The sequence below is a fragment of the Taudactylus pleione genome, unplaced genomic scaffold, assembly GCF_031769625.1.
Source record: "Taudactylus pleione unplaced genomic scaffold, aTauple2 ptg000610l, whole genome shotgun sequence".
NCBI lineage: Eukaryota > Metazoa > Chordata > Amphibia > Anura > Myobatrachidae > Taudactylus > Taudactylus pleione.
In genome coordinates this window covers 166071-191990 of record NW_028285012.1, presented here as the reverse complement: position 1 = coordinate 191990, position 25920 = coordinate 166071, and the positions used below count along the sequence as shown (strand labels likewise).

At 42.4% G+C, this 25920-nt stretch overlaps 1 protein-coding gene across 10 annotated transcripts in view; it reads right to left on the bottom strand.

The window, feature by feature from the left end:
- Window positions 1–25920, bottom strand: part of MLLT10 (MLLT10 histone lysine methyltransferase DOT1L cofactor) — a 163630-nt gene that overhangs the window by 45818 nt on the left and 91892 nt on the right. For all 10 annotated transcript variants that reach the window (XM_088454236.1, XM_088454237.1, XM_088454228.1 and 7 more), the window contains 2 exons: window positions 22701–23270; window positions 8280–8452 (listed from right to left, as the gene is read on the bottom strand). In XM_088454236.1, the coding sequence (XP_088310362.1) occupies window positions 8280–8452; window positions 22701–23270 (743 nt within the window). The remainder of the gene's footprint in view (window positions 1–8279; window positions 8453–22700; window positions 23271–25920) is intronic.

The following is a 25920-nucleotide window of genomic DNA, read 5'->3' as shown; positions in this document are numbered from 1 at the left end:
GCTCCCCGTCACCCAGAACCTGTTACACAGCCTACTTCCTGTCTGTATGGGCTTGGCTGGAGCCTTTTCATTTAAGGTCCATATAAGAGGGTACCTATCTCCGGAATCTATTGGCAGTTGTTTCCTGACCATATGAGGGAGACCTGGACATCAGATAAGCTTTATTGAAAGTTTTTGTTTGGTACGCACATTACTTATTTTGAGCACTATTTGCTGTTATTTAAATACTACACTATTAGGCGCACGTCTTCTTATTTTTCAGCACCCTTGTTTACCCGTGGCCATACGGATCATTAGAAGATTGCAGCCACCTGTTATCATCAGGAGTGTTTTTTTCGCAATTCGCATATATCACAAAGAATTAATTGGTGACATTGTTTGTCACAAGACTATTCACAGAAGGGATTCAAAAAATTTGTGCGCCAGTATTTCTATATCTTTATATATATATATATATATATATATATATATATATACACACACACACATATATATACACACACACACACATATACACACAGACGATATTTATATATAATCTTCTGTGCAAATGTCTATTCTTGTGTAATCATAAGTGTCTATCGCTGGGAATTTGTGTCGGTCTCAAAACTTTGAAGAGGAATGCAGCTTCGAATGGGGGGGGGGGAGCGTAATTTTATGCATTTAGGTAAATTTTTATATATAGCTTTGCATTTATGTTAATATATATCTCTGCATATTCCTTAGTTCATAGCATACTGGAGACTGCATAGTATCACATGTGCTCTTCATGTAGTTTACACTTAGCTCTGCAATAAGCCTATGACCAAAGCTCCTATGGTTGATTCGTTGTAAAGCCTTCTGCTCACTTGCAGCCTTAGCACAAATATTATTTATTGTGTTAATACATATTTGCCAATGCTCACTTACATAAGGTAACATGGATTTTAGGGCGACTGGCCCATTGATAATGACTTAGTTTAGGTACCTTAATAACTAATTTTTATGTTATTTAATTTTTTTCCTAGTCCTGGGTGGCGTGCACTGCAAACCCTCTCTCATGGTCCTGCCCTCGTTAGATTCCAAACTGCCCTAAGGATTCATGAGGCTAAGCAGAGAGAGGTTTCCACAACGCTGCTACTTGTTTGAGAAAGGGTCTCATCTACTTCAGGGGGACTTGCCAGATGGACGTGAGTCTCCTTCTTGTGCACCAAGCCCAACACTACATTTTTAGATTTTGAGAAAATTTGTGTTTGAACTTCTTCATCTACAACAACCTGAATTGTAGCATCGACAGGATTTAAAAAAAAAAAAAGAAACCTATCAATGACTGATGCTGACTGGTGATGTTACTCAAACTAATGATAACAAATCTGAATTAATTAATTTATTTAATGCTCGGCAATGATTAGCAGACCCTAGTAATTATATTTCACTGGCAATGCCTTGGTAGGAACTGCGAGGGACTGATGCAAGCCTTACCTCCTCCTACCTCTGTGGCTTGCAGACAGCTCCAAAGCTGACTCGGCAAGTATGAGATTTTACCGTGCCAAATTATACTGATTGGCAGCAGCCGACAGGAGTAAAAGCAGCGGTGTCCCAGGTGACTGAGTAACAGAGAACTAAGGTAGGAGCCTGCAAGTGATGCAACCCCCAGAGGTGGGAATTGCATCAGTCGTAGTTATGGTCTGGTAGTTTATCTGCCTTCAATGTGTTTATTTCTTTTGAAGTAAGCACTTATTACATCCATAATGTCACCACTCCTGAGAGGCTACTATGTAACGCAGCAAGTGAGCTAGACATGAAGATTTAGGTATCACACTAATAATGGTTTATCTGCATACTGCAAACTTCTAATCATTAGATGGAGCAGGCTGACACTAAGTGTATTTAATAGGTTCACCAATGTACGTACTCCATGAACAAATATATATTAAGCTGTTACAATACTTGGCGCTGTTAACATGAAAATATACACTAGCTGTCCTCGGCTATATGACAGAGGGCTTCTGATGGGATGAGGGGATGTGCAGTGACTTTATCTATGCAGCATGGCACATCACAGGAGAAGGGAAAGAAAGAGCCAGACCCTTCTAATACACCAGTTTATGAACTTACATGCTGCTATCCAGTACGAGTCCACCCCTGTGTAATCCAGTCTAGTTTGATACGGTGACATAATGATGCTTTTTCAGGAACAAACTTGTTTTAAAGATATAGCCCTACAATGAATTTATTTTTTATTTATATGGGATGAGATGGACGTCACACTAAGCAGAGAAGTGGTTTCCATATAATTAAGGAAAGGACACATCAAACAAACAACTTATACAGTGTGTATGAAGAGGATGACCAATGGGATGTTCACAGAAAATGCTTCATATTGCCAGACCTTAAATACAGAAAATAAGAGTGTTATGGTAGACATACCTATGTTAACTCTTTCTTCGAGTCCACAGGGATACCATGGGCGATAATGTGGTTGGAGTGATCCAGGCACCAAACAGTTAAGCTTTTAGCTCCCACAGGCAATCAGTTTTGTAAACAAGCCCAAGCGGGAGAAGGAAAGAGGAGAAGGAAGAACCATGTACACCAGAAACACTCGCACACAAGATGAGGGAATCCGAGACAGACAGAAAAATTACCCAATGTAGGCTGGGTGTGTCAGGGTGGGTGCCCTGTGGAGCCTATGGACTTCGTAGAAAAAGTTAAAGGTAAGTCTACCATAACTCTTATTTTCTTTTTCAGGGTCCATATGGATCCACAGGGATACCATGGGGATGTCCTAAAGCAGTCCTTCTAAGGATGGGGACGCTCCTGAGCAGAAAGGAGAACCTACCGCCCAAAGGAAGCATCCCGAGAGGCAAAAGTGTCAAAAGCGTAGAAAAGTGTGGACAGAAAATCACGTGGCTGCCTTGCACAATTGTTCAGCAAAGGCACCACGACAAAACGCCCACGATGGTCCCGCAGACCGGGTAAAATGTTCGGTCTGCGTGTAAACCTGAGAGATAGTCATACCCAACCATCGAGCCAGAGTTTGTTTACTAGCTGGCCAGCCTCGTTTGTGAAAACCATACAACACAAAAAGAGCGTCTGATTTTCTAAAAGAGCTAGTACGATCCACATAGATACGGAGAGCACAAACCACATCACCTACAGAAAGGTCATGAAGACTGAAAAGCTGAAACCACAATGTCTTCATTGACATGAAAACAGGACACTACCTTAGAAGGTAACCCACCCGTGTACGGAGGAAAGCTCTATCTAAAAAGTGTTTTAGCTGTCAACCAGTTCAAATCCACTGAGTCCAAAGGTTCAAATGGGGGCGCTTTTAACCCCTTGAGAACTAAAGACAAATCCCGCCGTGCCACCGGTTGGACAAAGAGTGGCTGCACTCTGAGAAGACCCTGAACATCCAGTAGAGAAGCAATCTTTCATTGGAACCAAACTGAAAGTGCAAAAACCTATAGAATTGTTGGTGTAATGGCGTAATAGGCACATGCAGATACGTATCCTGAATGTCCAGTGAAGCCATAAACTCCCCAGGTTCCATTGCCAAAATAATTGGCCTAAGAGTCTCCATACGGAACATGGGTACATGGATAAACTTGGTGAGGGTTTTCATATTAAGAATAGGGCGATGAGACCCATTTGGTTTCTGAACGAAAAATAGACTGAAATAGACTGAACCACATTAACCGGGATTATCACCCCTGCCCGCAGCAGGGAGTAAATGGCCTCCTGAAGGGCAAAGGCCTTGATAGAATCTAATGGGGGAGTTGTACAAAAAAAACTTCCAGGAAGGATGCCTCCGGAAAGTGAGAGCATACCCCTGAGAGACCATGTCTCGCACCCAGACGTCTGTTGTTGTTTGATGCCAGTAGTCCGCAAATTGAAGAGGTCAGCCTCCCAACCTGGGATCCCCCAGGTGGAGGACCGCCCCATCAGGCAGAGGGTTTGTCATCCGGCTTAGAGGCTGGACGTCTGAACAGCCAACACTTCTTGGTTTGCTGCTTGGTGGTCCTGCGAGAGCTAGACGGTCTGGAGGAAGTCTGTCCTTTTGCTATTACCTGAGGGCGAAAGGACCGAAAAGAAGATTGCCTAGACTTTGATGTAGCTGTTGATGGCAGACCTGCAGATCTTGAGGCTGCCAGGATAGCCACTATCTTATCTAATTCAGCTCCAAAAAGTATGTTTCCATAAAAAGGTAAGGATTCCAGAGCCTTCTTGGATGCCGAATCTGCCTTCCAGGACCTTAACCAAAGGGCTCTACGAGCAACAACCAAAGCTGCCGATGCTTTAGAAGCCAAGAGGGCATCATCTATTGCAGCTTCTCCCAAATAAGAGGCCGTTCCTGTATGTGGGAGATATATGTCAGCTGTTCTCTGGTAGCATTCGGTAGAGTATCTTCCAATGCCCCCGTCCATTCTTCAACAGCCTTGGACATCCAAGCCGTGGCAATAGTTGGTGGAGTAACCGCTCCAGAAAATGAAAACACTGACGTAAGACATGTTTTAAGTTTTCTATCTGTAGGATCTTTAAAGGGAAGATGCTGATGGTATAGGTAACGTAGCACTCCTGAATAAAATGTGTCACATGAGCAACCACAGTAGGAGGGACTTCCCACTTTGTATCCTTTCCAACCTACTGAATGTACTAAGATGCTAATCTTTTTGTAACATGGAACTGTTTATCGGGGTTACTCCATGCTTCTTCCATAAGTTCAGTTAGCTGCTCAGACTTAGGAAACTAAGCTTTTACCACCTTCTGGTGTTTAAACACTGGAGCCTTAGGTCTAGGAGCTGGCTCATCATCCTGTATATTTAGGATTGATATGACCGGCCTCATCAAAGAAGGGTCATCCTCTCCTGAGATAGACCCTAGAGAAGAACCCGGAGCATCATCTGATTCCTCAGATGATGCGTCTGAATCTAAATTCTGAGCAGACTGATAAAATGATACTGTCCGCTTAGGCGCTTTAGTGACTACCGGTTTGTTCACTTGCAACATTTGTTTAAATGCAGCAGCTGACTGAGCCGTACTCTGACTTGAGTGGGCATAAACATCCATCCAGGAAGACTGGAACTGCTGTGGGTATCCCATTAAGGGAGGCAGCGTGGGAGTAGCCAAACGGTCCACTAGCTGTGTCATAACCTGAGACAAGGAGGACACCCAAGATGGCTCATGTACAGGGGGGCTGGTAAACTGGACTGGTTAGGTGGTTCTTTATAACAAACAGTACAGAAACTATCCTGTATAAAGTCCTTAGGGGACAAGCCCGCCAAACAACTTTTACATGAAACCAGCACCGGGGCCTGAGTTTCCCGTTTACCCTTATTCTTTGACATAATAAATAAATGCAAATGTGACTAGCTTCACAAATAAATAAATGTGAAGTACAATTTGAAAAAAAAAAACACACAAAAAAGAAAAAATATTCCCCACACACCTGTAGCAAAAGGTTGAGGAGAAATAGTAGTGCTAGTTATACCTGACTGTACAGAAATAAAGGCAGTAACAACACAGCAGAGCTAGCACAAGTCACATACAATGCATATACAATATACTTGCAATGGGCCATGAATCAACTACTCAAAGCACAAGGCTTGGTAGGATTTTGATAACTATATAACCATAACCTGGCCTCTGGGGAGAGGTATACAGGGAGACAAGACCCAAACCTCCTGAGATCAGCAGCTTTAGCACAACAATGATAGTGGTTGCTGTTCATCTCTTACACACTGGTGGCCAAAATTGCAGACACTTTTTGAAATGTGAATGTTTTTCAACTTCGAATGCTTATAACAACTGTTACACTTCATGCAGTGCAATGGTTCATATATCATATGAAAGGAAATTTAATGCTGCTTGCTCTAATGTAAAAATAAATAAAATCATAACATAAAAAGCTTGCCTCTGACCAAACTCAAAACTGAATGCCTGTGGCCAGAGGAGGGGTATATGTGGAGGAGGACCTGAGGCATCCTGGGAGCTGAAAGCTTAACTGTTTGGTGCCTGGATCACTCCAACCACATTTTCCCCATGGTATCCCTGTGGTTCCCTAGGGATGGACCCTGCAGAAAATAGCCAGTGTAAATAGGTGTTATACTAATGCATTATTTTTATTTTCCTTTATATACCCTGGATCTGACTTGGGAGCTCCTCCACAAAAGCTCCAAATACTAAAAGGGAAGTGATTTCTATTATCACTTTACCACTATTGTATTTCTGACTTCCCTGCTAGTGTATTTCTTTATGCTAACATTGACTCGGTATTGTAACAATATCGCTGCATTATTTTTCTTTTGGGTTGAGCCAGTTACAATATGGGCTACAGATAAACCCAACTAGCACCAGTTTATACCACTTCAACTAATCATATTAAGTAATGAGTGCCATAATAATTATGGTCATGAAACAAAGGCCACTTGTGTCCATTTCTGATACATAGCAATCCAAGAGACACGTCATCTATAGTAGTGTGCTATCACACTCACACACAGCAGTGTTGTACCCAGGGTTTCCATGTAGAAGTGTGGCCTTTGCCACTGTGCAGCACAACTTTTTATGAAGCTGTTATGCATAAGAGATAATGGGAGAAATGCATCAATTGTTCTAAAGAGGAGAAGTTGCCCCATAGAAACCAATCAGATTCTACTTATTATTTTATACAATGTAATATAGTTTGGTTGCTATGGGCACCTTCTCCACTGGTCTTCTTTAGAAAGTTCCCACATAAACACCAAACAACAGTTCGGCAGTGTCTAAGTAGCAAGGACAGAGACATCACAGCATAACCTGAGTGTAGGGGACCAATGCATGACAAAGCAGACACAGCTGCTAACAGTCTGTACAGAGAGCAATCTACAACCATGTGTAACTTAAGCTGGCCATACACGCTACAATTATCCGGGCGATCCGCCCTATATCCGCAGATCGCCCCGATAATTGTAGAGTGTGCGGGCAACCGAGGGTTAAATATTGCTCGGTCGGGCATGCTGGATTGGACAGTGTATGCCCAGACGCGGCTGACAGATATTTCCTGTGTCCCTTCCCATGGAAGGAACAGGGAATTGTCTCCTCCCCCGGGGGCGGAGCGCAGATGACGGGTCTAATACACTGCGAAATATCTCACAGTGTATGCCGCGGACATCTGCGGCTGGCAGGCTGCCAGATAAAATGTCTGTGACAGGCATTTTATCTGCACGTGTATGCCCAGCTTAAGGATTAACGACTGTGGGCCTTGAAACTAAAACTAACGTTCCAGAGGCTTTTTAGAGATCCCCTCATGGTGCATACACACGGTCAGATCTGTCAGATGAACGATTTTACAAACGATTTGAACGATTTCAGACAGTATTAAGATGAATGAAATCATCCAAATCTGACCGCAAACACATCAGATGTCAGATATCGCTATCTTCTTTCAGATATGAACGATTTTTAAAATGGTTATCGTTCAGATCTAACACAAAATCTGACCGTGGGTATGCACCATCATTGTCAGATAGGTCTCTTATGGGTTTTAAAAATACATATACTGACAATTTTGGTTCCGCAAAAGGAAAAAAAAAAAAAAAAGGAAAAAACACCACATTTCTGACAAGTTCATTCCTATTTTCTATGTACAATATCACATTTATTTATTTTAAATTGCCAAGCCTTAAAAGGTTAGGGGCACGTATGCATATTATCTGCATTTTAATGCCGAAAGATAAAACTAAATGCACACTAAAAAAAAAACAACACTTTTTTTTTGTATTGGGAGTGCATGCAGGGGTTTAAGTTACGTTTAAATTATTTTCTCAAAATGATAAGATAAGCAAAACAAAAACATTAATCGGTATATAGAATTCCAAAAGAAGGAAAATGAACACACAGTAAGAGCACATAGTCATAGCTCCTAGTAATGACATCATTCTCAGCCACAACAAATGATTGGTCCATAACAAACAAAACACCTCCCCATGAAAAGTAACTAGGTGTGAGAGGGAGATGCCGAATACACCAAGTCGTCACATGATCACATCAAGCATTCTTCATAATTACCAGGTCTCGTTATCATCATGCAAATAATCCATGCTGACCGTGCACGTTTCCCTCACCAATACAGATACTACCAGTCAGATACATTATTCGGCAAGAAGATTTGGAGCAGCAAACAATGTTTTATTAGAACTGTACTAATGGAAAGTATCGCCACATGCAGCCATGGTGATGTACAAACGGCTGCCGGATTACCCAGCAGGATGACAGGGCGATGTGCAGAACAATATGGCAGTAAAGACGAGCCTGCTTACCTGAGTTGTAGTAGTGCTGGCAGGAGCAGTAGATGAGAAGGGCAATGGGGATGAGGCTCCGTGCTGTAAATGAGTGGCAGCACACTGCGATACATGGGTGTTAAACACAGGAGTACTGGAGCCAGATAAAGCACTGGGAAAGGTTGCTGCTACATCATTGCTGCTGAATATGCCTGCAATACAAGTGTGGAAAACACACGTTACACCATGGCACATAAAAAAGCACAATGCTGTATAATCCATTGTGACACATTCACTGTTTGTCCCACAAAGAATGCAGACAGACATTTACTGCCCTTCGTTGGACTTAATTGGTCGCGGCATGAGTGGGCGGCGGCCTATAAATACGGTTGGGCGATGACAGCATCTGACTGTGTATGCGATAGTTGTCTGTTTAAATCGGCCCATACGTGTGTCTTCGTGCTGGAGCAGCCCATAGCTAAAGCCCACCTCTACCACCTCCCTCTGCACCCCATACAGCTTAGCTGTCAATGTATCCCACCTCTATAAAGGAAATAATCATCAATAATTAAGTCGGGTTTCAATTCTTGTTTAAGATTAATAAGCAAAAAATGAATTCTTAAATACACAAGACAAAATATCCTGAATTTTGGCCCAGCACGCCTGTCAGGTTTTATGTGGGGGGTTGTCCCAATTCCAGGCCTCGCTGTATTATATGGACACTGAAATCCAAAAATCATCCATATTGTAAAAAGGTTACAACGGGTTTTCAAGAGCACAAGGAATTTAAAACATTAAAATAATGGAATACAACCATGTACGACACCCGACACTTAGAACAAAAACATTTATGCGAGCTCCAACTTTTACTCCAAAACCAGTCTTCCGGATGTTTTCTTTGATCTACAATTCATTACTATAAAAGGATTTGTGGAAAATATTTCCATGATCTGTCAATCATATAATATGTCCCCTTTAGGGATGAGCTGGCAACACTATAATAATGACAATGTGCAGTAATATGTTGCCACAGAGCACAGTGTGTGCAAATGGAACACTTACTGAATTCAATATATATATGGTTTTATCTTATATAGTCACCTTTTTATTATCTCACATATAACAATAACAATAATAATAATAATAATAATAGTTGTGTAACGATTCCACTCTGCCCAATTTTGAACACCCCTGGGAGAGAATACATAGAAAATTAGGTAACCAGAAAATACAAGCCTATTTGGAAGAATAAATACTGATTAAGCAGTGAGAACAAGCCAATACGAACACTAAAGCTGTTATTAGCAACGAAAAAAAAAAAAAAGACCTTGAAAAATAATAATAATAATAAAAAATGACCTTTGGGAGGTGGAAGAATAAAAAAGGGAAAATATGCCTAGAACGAGGTTGTGACAATCAAGAAATAAAACAAAAAGAGAAAGAACTAAACTGAGAAGATAAAATGAAATATTACATCTATTTTCATTTCATTTGGGACCTATGCCATCTGTGAAATACATAAGGCCCTCTAATTTATCTACCGCGTGCTAGATTAGGACATTTCAAATATAAAGGACTTAGATCACTCAAAAGGGAGAGTGAAGGAGCCGGTTTTCAGCACTTGAATAAACCCTGGTGGGATGCACAAAACAGATCAATCACAGGACTTGGAGAAAGGTAGGAGCCTTTCATGGGGGCCTCTGTGAAGGTTGGCACCCATCCGTCTTCTTGTAGGAACACAAAGAGCAGCGTGATGGAAGATTGGGAGGTTGAATGCATGCTCCTTTCTCCTCTGACACCAACTGTACCAAGAGGGAGAATAGCAGGTCAAAGGGTGTTCGGTGTACCTACCACTATTAATTTACTAAGGTTCATTTCCTACAGGGCAATTCCAGATTATTCGTCCCTCAGCTATTTAATGAGCGCCAATAACATATATAGTTCGCCTACATTAACCATATATATATAACAAAACTCAAACGGATTGAAATGTCGATGGAACAGATTAATGCCCATCAACAATGGTTACCAAAACCATCAGTAAAATATAATTCCCTGTCAGAAACTGTGGATCAATGTAACATTTATAAGGGTAAGTAGTTGTATTATATGACGTTTCCTAATTATAGACATTTGTTTATGGAAAGCAATGATCACAGCAGTTGGGCGCCAGCATCTATTAATTCAGTAAGGAACAACAACAGAAGTTTGGTCACTAAACAACTCATCGTCATCTTGGTGGTGCAACTTTACACTGAAAAACAATGGTGGGGGCAGGTTAATGTTCCCAAAAACATCTAATAGAACATGTACAGCATGTAATCATACACCGAGATACACACTTCTCTGCATAATTGCACTTATTAAACCAGGCAATATGATACCACTTGCTTAGCAAAGCTAAAACAAAATATCATCCCTAGACCTAAAGCAGAAGTGATCACATTTAGAAGTCTGGAATAGAATTGCCTGGATTTACTTACTGTGTGCTGTATACATCTATGTCGTCAAGCACAATTTCCCTACCCTATTTAGTTTACAATCTAGGACACAATGGGATAAACTGACTGGTTAATCACAAACAGCTGACACATGAACGCAGGTTTCCAGCAAAATCTGGGGGTCACGTAACCACTATGCAACTCCTAATATTAACTATTACACAAAGCATCTATCAAACATGGAAGGATCTTCATTCTATTCGGCAAGAAGTTTTTTAAATAAGTACTATTTCACTATACTGCCCCATCCTTTGAAAACCTCATATAATAGATATGCGATTCCTTAATTTTAATGGAATCCAACTTGGACTTACAAAAACCACTACATGGTAAATAGAGCATGGATCTGTCTAAGTGCGGTCAACAAAAATGTTGCTGTAAACGCCACAACCATCCTACCACAGATCAACAGCATTTTCAATAGATTTGGCAATTATTAGAATATGAAACCCAGGAAGTCAATAAGCTTATCTAATACTGTAATGTGCACAGTCATTATCCCACCCACAATCCTCTTCCATTCGTCATACAGTTAATCTGAACATAACGAAGATCAAAGACTGATGTTGCAGAAAGGTCCAACATCAAACAATGCAGTCCTTCATACTGCCTAATCTAATTAAGGACTGTACATGTGTGCCTGCAGCTTCCCTGGAATCCTCTATAGACTCCATTATATGTTGTAAATAGGGCACTTGTTACAAACATGCAGAGGAGGCAGCCATTTTGTCGGCTGACACCACGGGGACAGGGGACATATTGGCTCAGTGAAGATCATAGCTCCTAGTTAACCCATCCGATGTATTTTCATGAAATTTGATTCACCCAAAAATTGTCTGCCTCCACTGTGCACAGGAGCGATAGGTGCTGGCTCAAACATTAAAAAAGTATATGCAGCTTTGAACTCTGCTATGTAGGATAGTGAATTGTTGGCACACTCTACAGATCCAGCTATCTATATACCTTGGAAAGCCAGTGTATACAAGAAATGCTGTATTTCCTGCTACTAAAAGACAACAGTGATGTCCGGTTACAAACATGAAAGAAATAATAAAATTACATTTATGAATAAAGATCTTCAATAGAAAAAAAAAAAGGCAATTTGCTGTAATAAAACACGCACCAAAAGCTCTTTGCTGGAAATGGTCCCATTTACACTCAAATCATTTTATGGGAATGTTTGCTCTGCTTTGCATAACAGACAGAAAGGTAATTAAAAATTTCACGACATCCAATTTACTATGGCTACTGCCATTTGCATAGTGTCACGCCGGTTTCTCCTTATATCAGTCAAAATTAGATTTCTATAATCTCGTTAAACAAATCAGCTTTTAAATTCCATTGCCAAAAAACGCAAACCACTTAACCAAGCAGCATGGAAGCGGTGGCTTTCCCCGACATGTTAACCCTTCCACGTGTATGATCACCTCCCACAGGCAATAGGCACTCAGCTGATACTTAGAATCTTCACCAGATCACACGTGCAGATGTAAAAACAACTCATAGACCTAGTGCAGATAAAGAACATTACACTATTATAATAGTACAATGTATGTAGAAGAGTGGGTGCCTTAACAGACTGTTGAAAGCTAAACAATTATTAATAGTGCAGCAGTCCTGGCTATAAAATAGTAGCAATGCACTTGATAGTATATACCAAAAAAATGCCCCTAACCTCATACAGTCATTATGTGCCAATTTTCCAGGGCACCATAACAAAAGAAAGAACAATTATTTGCAGTGGAATAAGAAGATCGAATAAAAAAAATAATAATTAGGGGTGATGCCCAGTTGGGCGGTTATAGGCGGTATTCATTGTTATAGCGTGCCCGATCTCCCGTCTAAAGAGACGGGAGATCGTGGGGCGCTATTCAATTGTTGCTGTTTTTCGCACAGATCGCACCCAAAGTGGTCGGGGTTACCCGTGTAAAACGGCTACCCCTGACCAAAGTGCTGGGCGCGATCGCGAAAAGTGCTGTTTGGGCACCCAAACAGGTCACTTTTCGCCCATTTCATCTCACACCCCCCTGGGGCTGCGAGCTGAAATGGTGCGCCGGCAGCTGATCGCGCCCGACAGGAGCAACAATTAAATAGCTCCTGTCTGGCATGTAAAGGGGCGAAACAATTGAATACTGCCCATAAGATCTAAAAATCTGTACGTAATATAGCGTATTTATGCACACATACGTTTGGACGCTACAGAAGATGTATCCAGCTCTGCGCTAGGTTAACACTATTTGTACTTACACAACTGGGTCATGAGCACAAGAAAAGTTTGTTTACCTCTGATTACATAGTGAAACATTCATTCATTGTTAAGCAGCTACTGACTGACATATTTTCGTCACCAAAGCCCAGTACTATCTCCTCACACCATTACACCTCTGTTACACAGTACACTACGCTCCTTACTGCACTGCAGCTCTGTAACAAAGCCCAGTACTACCTCCTCACACCATTACACCTCTGTTACACAGTACACTACGCTCCTTACTGCACTGCAGCTGTGTAACAAAGCCCAGTACTACCTCCTCACACCATTACACCTCTGTTACACAATACACTACACTCCTTACTGCACTGCAGCTCTGTAACAAAGCCCAGTACTATCTCCTCACACCATTACACCTCTGTTACACAGTACACTACACTCCTTACTGCATTGCAGCTGTGTAACAAAGCCCAGTACTACCTCCTCACACCACTACCTGTTACACAGTACACTACACTCCTTATTGCACTGCAGCTGTGTAACAAAGCCCAATACTACCACCTCACACCACCTGTTACACAATACACTACACTCTTTATTGCACTGCAGCTGTGTAACAAAACCCAGTACTACCTCCTCACACCATTACACCTCTGTTACACAGTACACTACGCTCCTTACTGCACTGCAGCTGTGTAACAAAGCCCAGTACTATCTCCTCACACCATTACACCTCTGTTACACAGTACTATACCCTCCTTACTGCACTGCAGCTGTGTAACAAAGCCCAGTACTACCTCCTCACACCATTACACCTCTGTTACACAGTACACTACGCTCCTTACTGCATTGCAGCTGTGTAACAAAGCCCAGTACTACCTCCTCACACCATTACACCTGTTACACAGTACACTACGCTCCTTACTGCACTGCAGCTCTGTAACAAAGCCCAGTACTACCTCCTCACACCATTACACCTCTGTTACACAGTACACTACACTCCTTACTGCATTGCAGCTGTGTAACAAAGCCCAGTACTACCTCCTCACACCACTACCTGTTACACAGTACACTACACTCCTTATTGCACTGCAGCTGTGTAACAAAGCCCAATACTACCACCTCAGACCATTACACCTCTGTTACACAGTACACTACGCTCCTTATTGCACTGCAGCTGTGTAACAAAGCCCAGTACTATCTCCTCACACCATTACACCTCTGTTACACAGTACACTACGCTCCTTATTGCACTGCAGCTGTGTAACAAAGCCCAGTACTACCTCCTCACACCATTACACCTCTGTTACACAGTACACTACGCTCCTTACTGCATTGCAGCTGTGTAACAAAGCCCAGTACTACCTCCTCACACCATTACACCTCTGTTACACAGTACACTACGCTCCTTACTGCACTGCAGCTGTGTAACAAAGCCCAGTACTATCTCCTCACACCATTACACCTCTGTTACACAGTACACTACGCTCCTTACTGCACTGCAGCTGTGTAACAAAGCCCAGTACTACCTCCTCACACCATTACACCTCTGTTACACAGTACACTACGCTCCTTACTGCATTGCAGCTGTGTAACAAAGCCCAGTACTACCTCCTCACACCATTACACCTCTGTTACACAGTACACTACGCTCCTTACTGCACTGCAGCTGTGTAACAAAGCCCAGTACTACCTCCTCACACCATTACACCTCTGTTACACAATACACTACACTCCTTACTGCACTGCAGCTCTGTAACAAAGCCCAGTACTATCTCCTCACACCATTACACCTCTGTTACACAGTACACTACACTCCTTACTGCATTGCAGCTGTGTAACAAAGCCCAGTACTACCTCCTCACACCACTACCTGTTACACAGTACACTACACTCCTTATTGCACTGCAGCTGTGTAACAAAGCCCAATACTACCACCTCACACCACCTGTTACACAATACACTACACTCCTTATTGCACTGCAGCTGTGTAACAAAACCCAGTACTACCTCCTCACACCATTACACCTCTGTTACACAGTACACTACGCTCCTTACTGCACTGCAGCTCTGTAACAAAGCCCAGTACTACCTCCTCACACCATTACACCTCTGTTACACAGTACACTACACTCCTTACTGCATTGCAGCTGTGTAACAAAGCCCAGTACTACCTCCTCACACCATTACACCTCTGTTACACAGTACACTACGCTCCTTACTGCACTGCAGCTGTGTAACAAAGCCCAGTACTACCTCCTCACACCATTACACCTCTGTTACACAATACACTACACTCCTTACTGCACTGCAGCTCTGTAACAAAGCCCAGTACTATCTCCTCACACCATTACACCTCTGTTACACAGTACACTACACTCCTTACTGCATTGCAGCTGTGTAACAAAGCCCAGTACTACCTCCTCACACCACTACTTGTTACACAGTACACTACACTCCTTATTGCACTGCAGCTGTGTAACAAAGCCCAATACTACCACCTCACACCACCTGTTACACAATACACTACACTCCTTATTGCACTGCAGCTGTGTAACAAAACCCAGTACTACCTCCTCACACCATTACACCTCTGTTACACAGTACACTACGCTCCTTACTGCACTGCAGCTGTGTAACAAAGCCCAGTACTATCTCCTCACACCATTACACCTCTGTTACACAGTACTATACCCTCCTTACTGCACTGCAGCTGTGTAACAAAGCCCAGTACTACCACCTCACACCACTACCTGTTACACAGTACTATACACTCCTTATTGCACTGCAGCTCGGTAACAAAGCCCAGTACTACCTCCTCACACCACTACCTGTTACACAGTGCTATACCCTCCTTACTGCACTGCAGCTCTGTAACAAAGCCCAGTACTACCTCCTCACACCACTACCTGTTACACAGTACTATACCCTCCTTACTGCACTGCAACTGTGTAACAAAGCCCAGTACTACCTCCTCACACCACTACCTGTTACACAGTACTATACCCTCCTTACTACACTGCAGCTGTGTAACAAAGCCCAGTACTACCACCTCACACCACTACCTGTTACACAGTACTATACCCTCCTTACTGCACTGCAGCTGTGTAACAAAGCCCAGTACTACCACCTCACACCACTACCTGTTACACAGTACTATACACTCCTTATTGCACTGCAGCTCGGTAACAAAGCCCAGTACTACCTCCTCACACCACTACCTGTTACACAGTACTATACCCTCCTTACTGCACTGCAGCTCTGTAACAAAGCCCAGTACTACCTCCTCACACCATTACACCTCTGTTACACATTACAGAACTCTCTCATCATTTGGCTACTGATGCAGGATAGGATACCGATGGGATCGGATATGGGTGAGACAGTGGAGACCGTTTCTGTGACATAACTGGCCTTAGTCCCTGCATATGAATTAAGAAACCCATGCAATGTAATGCTGCAGACAGGAGATGATTCAATCCTTATAAAAATTGGAGAAGTGTACAAGATGCCCATAGCAACCAATCAACTACTATCTAGCATTTTATAGAATGTAACTGATAAATGGGGTGTGACATGATATCAGTCATGTCGAAATTCATCATGTAGAGTGATAAAATGTCAACATGTTAGAATGTCGATATACTGTCCCTAGTGGCCCAGCGGTGACTTACCTGCTCCTGAGTGCTGCCTGGTCATGTGATTTCCAGGTAAGATCTGTGACCCTCTGGCATTCTGACTCCCCCGCCCCCACCCATGCAGCCTTACCATAACTTCTCCCAGCAGCCTAACCCTAATGTCAACATTCTGAAAATCATGACAAGTTGCCTGTGGACATTTTAACAATGTCGACATCATAACTACTGACACTATCAATTTTATGATTGTCGACCTTTTAACTACATCCAGATAAATGCTAGCTGGAAGCTGATTGGATGCTATGGACAAGTTCTCTGCTCTTAGAAGGTTTGATACATCTCCCCTATAGATTGCGGTTAAAATACCAGTCACCGCCTCATCATTTAAAACATGCACCTTGGGACAGTGTCAGTACTAGGAGAGCCAATCCCACCCCATTTTTGTAATCCCAGGATTGAATTGTAAACACACACAGACAGGAATATAGCCAGCACCTCTTCTCCATCTCTTGCTGCATTAATAGTATACAATGACCCACAAACATCTCCAATACACCAGGTACTTTGGAAAGCAGAGAGCACCAAGCGGATGATTGTCTTCAGCTCCGTATTCAAAAGACAGTAGGGGTAATCTGTGATGCGGCTACTCTCAGTCATTGATTGGCTGCATAGGGATGATGTCACTGCGCAGTGTGATCCCAGCCTATCAGTGACTGAGAACAACTGCATCATGGGACTCCATCTAGTCTATGGGCAATTGGAAGGGCCTAAGAGGACTGGAACCGAAAAGGAGTTACTATCCCACTACCCCCGGCCCAGTCTGTTTTAAATCTCGTAACACCTGGGATTTAATGATTATCATCCCAAGTATTTTTGGAACCCAAAAACGTCCGGGACCAACTTTCCTAGTTGGTAAACCATCACGGAAAAGGGGGCATTGTTCATGACACTCTGGGGGAGTTTGAAGCATTATGTCACATTTCCAAACTCCTCCTCTATTCTTAGAGGTGAGTTTGTTAGGACAATCTATCACATTCCGACAAACACTCACTGGACCGACATGGGCACCCTTCCAACATGCCTAAACCTGAAACGGCGAGGAGTAGGATTTTCCAGCAGTGGCAGAACTACTACCATTGCAAAAGCCACAGTACAAGAACTACCACAATTGCAAAGCATTGCAAGCAGTGCAAGTGTAATAACTACCATCATTGCAGAGGTTGCAGTGGCTACAGGGCTCAGCGGTGAAAAGTTGGGGTAGTTTTGTCACTGCCGGCAACCATCATTTGACAGCGACTGGATTAAAGCAGGAACAAGGTAGGTCACTTGCATTCTCATAATGGGTGACCCCTAAATTTTGCTGTCTGCCCATTTAGCTAAGGAAGTACAGCCCATCTAAGAGACAAGCGATATTCAATTGTTGGTGCCACTGGGCGCAAGTGCCGCAGATGCCCATTATTTCTGCTTGCATCCCCGAGGTGGCGAGGAGAAATCCGCCCAAAGTTGGGCTTTGGGTGCCCAAAATGCTAGCGTGCCCAGTAGTTTGCATGGGTTTAACCACTAATCCCAGTGCATTTGGGTGCGGTATGCACGATAAGTAATGGGCAGGCACCAACAATTAAATATAGTTGTCACTTTAGACGGGAGCTGTGGGTGCGAGAGAAAAAACAATTCCCCCTATGACAAACAGTGGCTTAGCGTGCTCTTTTACTGGGATGGGAGTTTTTTATTTTTATGTAAATTAAGCAAAGCCAATGTGGAAATAAATATTGTAAGGCCATGTGCCCACTTCTACACCAGGCTCATCTCTGTTTTGGTTTAAGACAGCTGGCTCCGAGGACACTCTCTCAACAAAACTACAGGAGGGAACCTGAACAGACCGTGCAATCGGTTTAATTTTCGGTTGGAAAAATTTTACAGCTGCAACACTAAAAGTGATGTCACAAAACCGTCTACTGCACATCTCTGAATCACTGTTGAAATGCTGCAAAAAATGTATTGAATGTGAAAGGCTACTTTGAAAAAGAAAAATGTTCAGATTCTGTGGAGACATCCAATTCTGAATAAAAAAAATCAGTCTCATTACTTTTCAATCGTCCAGTGACTAAACAATAAAGGGAACTCTCATATTTAAAGGGGATGGTGTTTGTAGAAAGTACAACAGAAAAACTATTTTTAGACATGCGCCATCATTATTACTAAATCACTGTTAATGCGCGTATCCACTAGACGAGAAAAATGAGTGATTGAACGATTACGATATCGTAATCGTTCAATCGCTCATTAATCGCACAGTAAAATGCCGGCAACTACCAGCGATGCGCGCTCCCGCTGGTAGTTGTCGGCATCTGTCATCGCCTGAACATGCAGGCCAACCTATAGATATCGACAGGTCGAGCATGTTCGGGGATAAGGGAGGGGTCTGCACTGAACGACATATCGTTCAGTGTGGGAACATTATCCACTGCACAGGATGAATAACGATTGCAGGATTACAATGTTGTAATCGTACAGTCGTTCCACTCTCGTGTAGTGGCAGCACAGACTGGGTAATGGTTAGCGTTACTGCCTCACAGCACTGAGGTCATGGGTTCAATTCCCACCGTGGCCCTAACTGTGCGGAGTTTGTATATTCTCCCTGTGCTTGCGTGGGTTTCCTCCGGGTACTCCGGTTTCCTCCCACACTCCAAAAATATACTGGTAGGTTAATTGGCTCCCCGCAAAAATTAACCCTAGTGCGTGTGTGTGTGAGCGTCTGTTAGGGAATATAGATTGTAAGCTCCACTGGGGCAGGGATTTGTGTGAATGGCCAAAATATTCTCTGTAAAGCGCTGCGGAATATGTGTGCGCTATATAAATAACTGGTAATAAATAAATAAAATAATAAAGTGTTCATTCACTGGCTGATACACACACATTTATATATATATATATATTTATATTCTCTCTATATATATATCTCCAGACCCACACAGAGCTCTGGTTGCAGCTTCCAGTAGCATGGCGCAGAGTTGTCGCTGTGGATTTCTATTTAAGGTAAGGGGCATTTTTGCTATTTTGTTCCCCGATGACGGAGTATAATCAGAAACGTTGGAGTCCAGCTACCAGTGGAGTGCCTTCCTATCACTCACTCCAAACTATATAGTGGCATATAGACATAAGCAGCATATCAGTTCACCCTCCTCAGTGTCCTTCGCTTGTACTGTACAAGGGCCTCAAAGCCTTAGCTGTCCCATAGAGCTTGCACCTAGCATTGCCCAAGTATTTCTGCAGCAAGTTATTGTAGAGCATAACAAAGGACTGGATTTTTAGGCACAGAGAGCTGCAATGTTTTAATCTACTGGGTTCACCCTTCATCTGTCTCCTTGTAAAGAAGCAGTTACATGCAGACAAGGGAGAATGAAATGTCATTCAATAACCAGTGCACAGCTTAAAACCCTATTTACATCTGAACTTGTGGTCTCCAGTAGGTTCAAGGGAGTATATAGTCTTTAGATGCGAGTAAAGACCTCCTACCTAACCACTGAATCAATGCAGTTATACTATATAAGAAAGAAGGATATGAAATCTTAGCTCAATACAGCATTTGAAAAGTTAAGTAAAGTGCACTTATGTCCCTTCATTCTGCAGCATGACTTATTCCCACTACAGATGCCAGGACAACACAAAGGGGGAGAACACAGCCGCAGTTTTAGAGTGGTAAATACTGGTTACAGCTTTCATACCCCAGTATTACCACACAAAGGCGGCTCTGTAAATCACATAGCACTGCTATTTATTAACCCTTTCACTGAGAGACATGAAGATACTTTTACCCCCTTACCCTGGAGAAAACTACTGAATTCCAGAGATGTGATGAATCGTCTCCTGGTCCTGTACCGTCTGCACCTAAACAGCCAAGTAGGTGCATCTATTACAGATGACACAGGCACCTGCTTTATATCGAATAGAGGCCCTGATTCAGAGCCGGATGCTCTTTCAGAGAGCCCGCTCTGAATCAGGACGGGTTTTTTTTGTTGTTGTTGCGGCCTCCTGGCTGCACCCTAAGCTTTGGGTGACCACCCACAGCTTTTGCGAGCGGCCAGGTGATGGTCGCGACCATCGGGGCTTGCGATGAGACCCTTGTGGTAGGGTCTCGTCCGTCGTAAGCCCCAGAGAGCTTCCTGCTCCGTTTGTGTAGCCAGACCCACTCCCCGCCTACAAAACGGGGCGAGCTGTCGATCAACATTGACAGCCGCCCCTTTTGTAGTGAGTCCCGGAGCGAGAGAATTTCTCTCTCGCTCCGGGGCATGCATGGGGCATGCGCAGTACCCCCCATCGACCCGCTTGCGAGCGGGTCTGAATCAGGCCCAGAGATCCTTCCATGGTATATGTTCACCTACAAATCACCTAACGTTTAGCATTAGATGCTGCAAAACAGGACACGCTAAGACTTAAAGCATATTAACATACAGATGTGTCCTCTTGCATCTTTGCTGATCGCACTATAAACATGCGAATAACCGCATCCGCACGCACTACGCGCTGTTTGCACCATGCAATCCTATGGCGTTGTGGCACGATTTGCAGCGAAGTCGGCAAAGATGCAAGAGGACACCTCTGTAGCTACAAAGTTATACAAAGCAAAAGGTGTTTCACACAAACATTATACTTTAATATGAACAGGGAAAGACCGCTTTAATAATATGTACTTATATTGTACACTCCATTCTTCTGAAAGTTTTGGGATTTTGTCACGGTGGTCAGCCATGCATACTATACGGGTACACATGTATGAAGCTTGCCTAACGCATACCCCGCCTACAAATAAAACAGCATAACCACACATTCTATAGAATGCAGGGAAAAGCCACAGGTTACTGTACAAGGGATGTGTGACTAGCATGCCATCCGTCAGACATGATTGTGAAGAGAGATCTGCAAAAACCACGTTATTTAGAGGTGTTCCACGGAAACGTCATAATAAAAAATAACTCCGTGTTGGGGAAAAGTCCTTTAAAAGTCACCATTTATTTCATGACAACACCTTCTTTAGTTTTGCGCCTCCTCCATAATATATTGCTGTGTGTGAACAAAGCAGTTAAAACATTGAGTTATTAAGACATAGGTTCAATTTACAAACACAGAAACAATAGATAGCAAAATGTAATAGATTGTAATTTAGCAGTTGCCAAAAGACTAAATCCTAGGAGACAAGTAGAGTCAGCCAATGAGAACACACACTGATCACTGTCATCGGCCATTTGTATCTTCTGCCAGAGGCCCACACATAGCAATTCCGGCAAGAACAGAGGTAACTTCAGACAAACACCTCCATAGTATCAATAGGGTATAAGAAGCGTGGGGTTAGGGGTTACTGGTTACTGGTTTAAGAGAAAAGGCCATTATTTTTTTAGTACTCTAGAAGTGAAAAGTCCTAATATCAGCGATCAGAACCAGATCCTAACATTAATATCTAGGCCATGAACAAAAGCAGTTTACATTTATACTCCAGGCTGTGAGCCCTTAAGCATTATAACTCTGCAGATATTTTTTTTCCCAAAACTGCAGGGGCCTCAACACAGTGGGTTCAACTAGTTGAAGACGGGGTATTAATTTCAAGATATCTTCCATTAAACAAACATTTTGGCAGACTTCTTATTAAAAACAATATAAAGTGTCCTGCGCTTGTTTAGAAAAAAAGCAGCTCAATATTAAATTGCAAATAATAAATATAAAACGTGAGCGCTAAAAATCAGGGTATAATAATCATACAAACATAAAAAAAAATATTTCAAAAACATTAAAGTGTTGGCGTTAGAGTTTTCACTATGCAAATCCACAATTAAAACCAAAGGGGGGGAATTCAATTACTGGTGATATGCTACAGAGTATTGCTGCAATATTCGGCTGTGAACATATCGCCCAGTTAATGCATTCCCAACACTACGTGTTTTCCTGTGCACCTCTGTGGGATATATGAGAAAACTTGTGATGTCTTGAGCAAGAATGACACATTGCGCCCCCTAATGAGAACTGTCCCCAAAGTGTGGCTATTACAATAGCTTCCGATAGTAGAATATTCAAAGTAAAGTTTTTTTGCATGTATGAACTAATGAATGCCACCTACCTGACCCAACAGGAGACGAGCCAACACTTAGACTCTGAAGACTGCCATTCCTGAGCAATGTCGGGGACCTCTGAAGACCATAGCTGGCTATACTGCCCGCTGCAGACGCTACAGAAGAGGTTGGTGAAGCAGAGGAAACAGACATATTGGAGAGTGTGTCTTGGTTCTTGCTCCCTTTTGGCCGACCAGGCCCATGCTTACTCTGCCTATTTCCTTTCCTCTTTTTCTCTTTCACGGCATCGTCTTCCATCATGGAGGCCTGTACCCGCTTGTACCCCGATACAGTAAGGCTTGCATTAACATAATCTCCAGGAACACTATCAAAGTTTTTGGTCTGGAAAGACATAACTGGATTTGAAGGAAGGCCCATTAAGGAACCAAAACTGTTTACTGTCCCCTCCTGCAGTCCTGGCTCCCCTTTCAATACATCTTTGGTTAACGGGGGCTGCTGAGTCAGGTGATAGCCGTCCGTTCGCAGTTCAGAGTCTGTAAAGTTTAGAAACTCTTGCGGCGATTGCACAGAACTCCCAGAAGACGACTTAACACTACTCGGTGTTCCCGAAAAACTGCCTGTAAAGACAAAATCAGAAGATGGCTAGAATACAGGCAGCCCTAGTGCTTAAAGCTAAAATACCAAAATCATTCCAGAATTGTAGTACTTTACGTTCATACCTAATGAGTGTTAAAACAAATAAGAATGTACTACTTACTTTTTATTCTTTAGTTCAATATGGATGAGAAGGAAGTATTACAGTCAAATCAATCTTTAAAAAAAAATGCTAATAAAGCTGTGGCTATGGTTACTCTGCAAACTACTTGGAAGTCGCACGACGACTACTGAAAACCCAGGTTACATCCCAGTCACTTACTTTAATTCATTTAAAGATTAGAAAGTGCTGTAGGTGGCAGATAATCCTAAAAAAACTAAAACAAGTAAACAGAGAGACCTGAACTATTGCACAGGTTCCGTTTGGCATTTCTTGATGCTCGCATTGCTCATAGGCGCACGTGTGTGTGTCTCATAACCCCATAAACTTATCCACGATTCTTACTGTAACAATTTACATAGCACTCTCACCAGATATATATATATAGGCTACTACATTGTTATTGTCTGCAATGTTTCTGGTTGTCTGAAGAATTCCCATTGATGGGTAAACATAAGCTAGTAGCCTACATATACAAACACATGACTATTTTTGCTCTGCACCCAGACTCAGTAGAACAGTGCACCACATCAAACGGAAAGCATTATAATTGCAGCACGTGCAAACTGAGAAATACACAAGAATTAAAAAAAAAAATGTGTTTAAATAATAAATAAAAATAGACTAAATGAATACACTTCAAATGACTTGAAAGAAACAATTACGCCTGCACCATTAAGCTTATCATTTACATCATGAAACAGTAATACTGCATTTCCTGTGCATAGAATCAAACAAACACTCCAGCACAACAGGGGATGTAGTTAATAGACCGGCGGATTACATGCCGCCGGTCTATATCCCGACAACCAAAGCCCGAAGGGGGACTTAAGATGGGCGTCGACATACCTACGCCTATCTTAATCCCGACACCAGAATACAGAAGGACGCCGGACCGATCGAGGTAAGTCCGGGCGGTTTAGCCCTTAGCTACGGGAGGGGGGGGTGTTATGGTTAGCCTAATCCTCCCTGGGGGGGGGCGGTGCCTAAGGGGAAGGGGAGTTCGGTACTAGGGGGGAGGTTAGGCACACACTTTTAGCTTGGCTTCTATTTGAGTTAACTGTCTGTAGATATGACATATCCATATATTAACTACACATTACAAAGTAAGTTAATAGGGTCATTCAAAATAAGTTGGCATAAGTTTGCCATCCTGGTCTTAACTTTGGCTTTCTTCATACTGTTCACAAATCGGTAGTAAATATTAAAACGATTACACAATGCTGTAATATTTCAAAAAGGAGGCTTTAAGACAAGCACTATTTTGTCACTTAATTAGCAGCTATGTAAAATGGGTTTCCATTAGCGGATCTGACTGTCACCATCTGTCTTCCTTTTAGCCTTTTGTTTTTACAGCTGCTGTTAAGAGCTCATTAGGATTCTAAAACTTCTTCTAATCCTATATAGCCATGGAAGGGTTTCTGGAAATTCTTATTTTATTTGATTTTTTTTTTTTTTTAAAACAGAAACGTAATTATGTTGGATATAGCACATTAGAAGAGTGGGATAGCCGACAAAAAATTACAGAATGGAAGAGTTGGATCAACTGCCACAATCCTATGCCAAATGACTCAGTCATGTTTTATAAAGGGGAATACAAAAATAAATCCACAGATGAATTTAACAGTAATAATAGGACAAAATGTAAAAAAAAATTAAAAACTGGTCAGCAAAGGTTAATAAGTTTTCCTTGGTATATTATTATTATAGTTTATTTATATATTACGCCACAAGTGTTCCGCAGCGCCTTACCCAGTACATAAACAAATAGGTTGACCAGTGACTTACAGTACAATACAATACAGGACATGGATAATATACATTGCTACATTCGCAGCCATAACACCCAGATAAGCAACAGAGCAAAGCAACCAAGTGTTAGGTGCCCTAGTGGGGAGTAAGTAGATGAAAGTAGAGAACAGAGAAGCACAAGAGGGTAGAGGACCCTGCTCGCAAGAACTTACATTCTAAAGGGGAGGGGCAGTCAAACAGGTGCAACACAGATGGGGTAGACAGGGAGGAAATGTAAGCTCTTACTTCTCCCTACTTTAGTTTCATATACGTCTTACTCCCCACTAGGGCACCTAACACTTGGTTGCTTAAGCTCTGTTGCTTATCTGGGTGTTATGGTCACTAATGCAGCAATGTATATTATCCATGTCCTCGTCCTGTATTGTATTGTTCTGTAACTCACTGGTCAACAATTTGTTTATGTACTTTGTAAGGCGCTGCGGAACACTTGTGGCGCCATATAAATAAATGATGATAATAATAATAATAATAGAGATGTGCGGGTTCGGATTTACTCGGTTCTTATCGCCATTTTACCGCAAGTTCGGATTAGTTCGGATTTATTGTATTGGCTATCCAAAACACGTGATAGCCGATAACCAATAAAATGCCGTTTTGAGATCCGAGTAAAACCGAACCCGCTCATCTCTAAATAATAATAACCCACTGGATTATGGGGAACGGATGACAACGCACAGCTTTGTCCTTAGAGTGGACACACT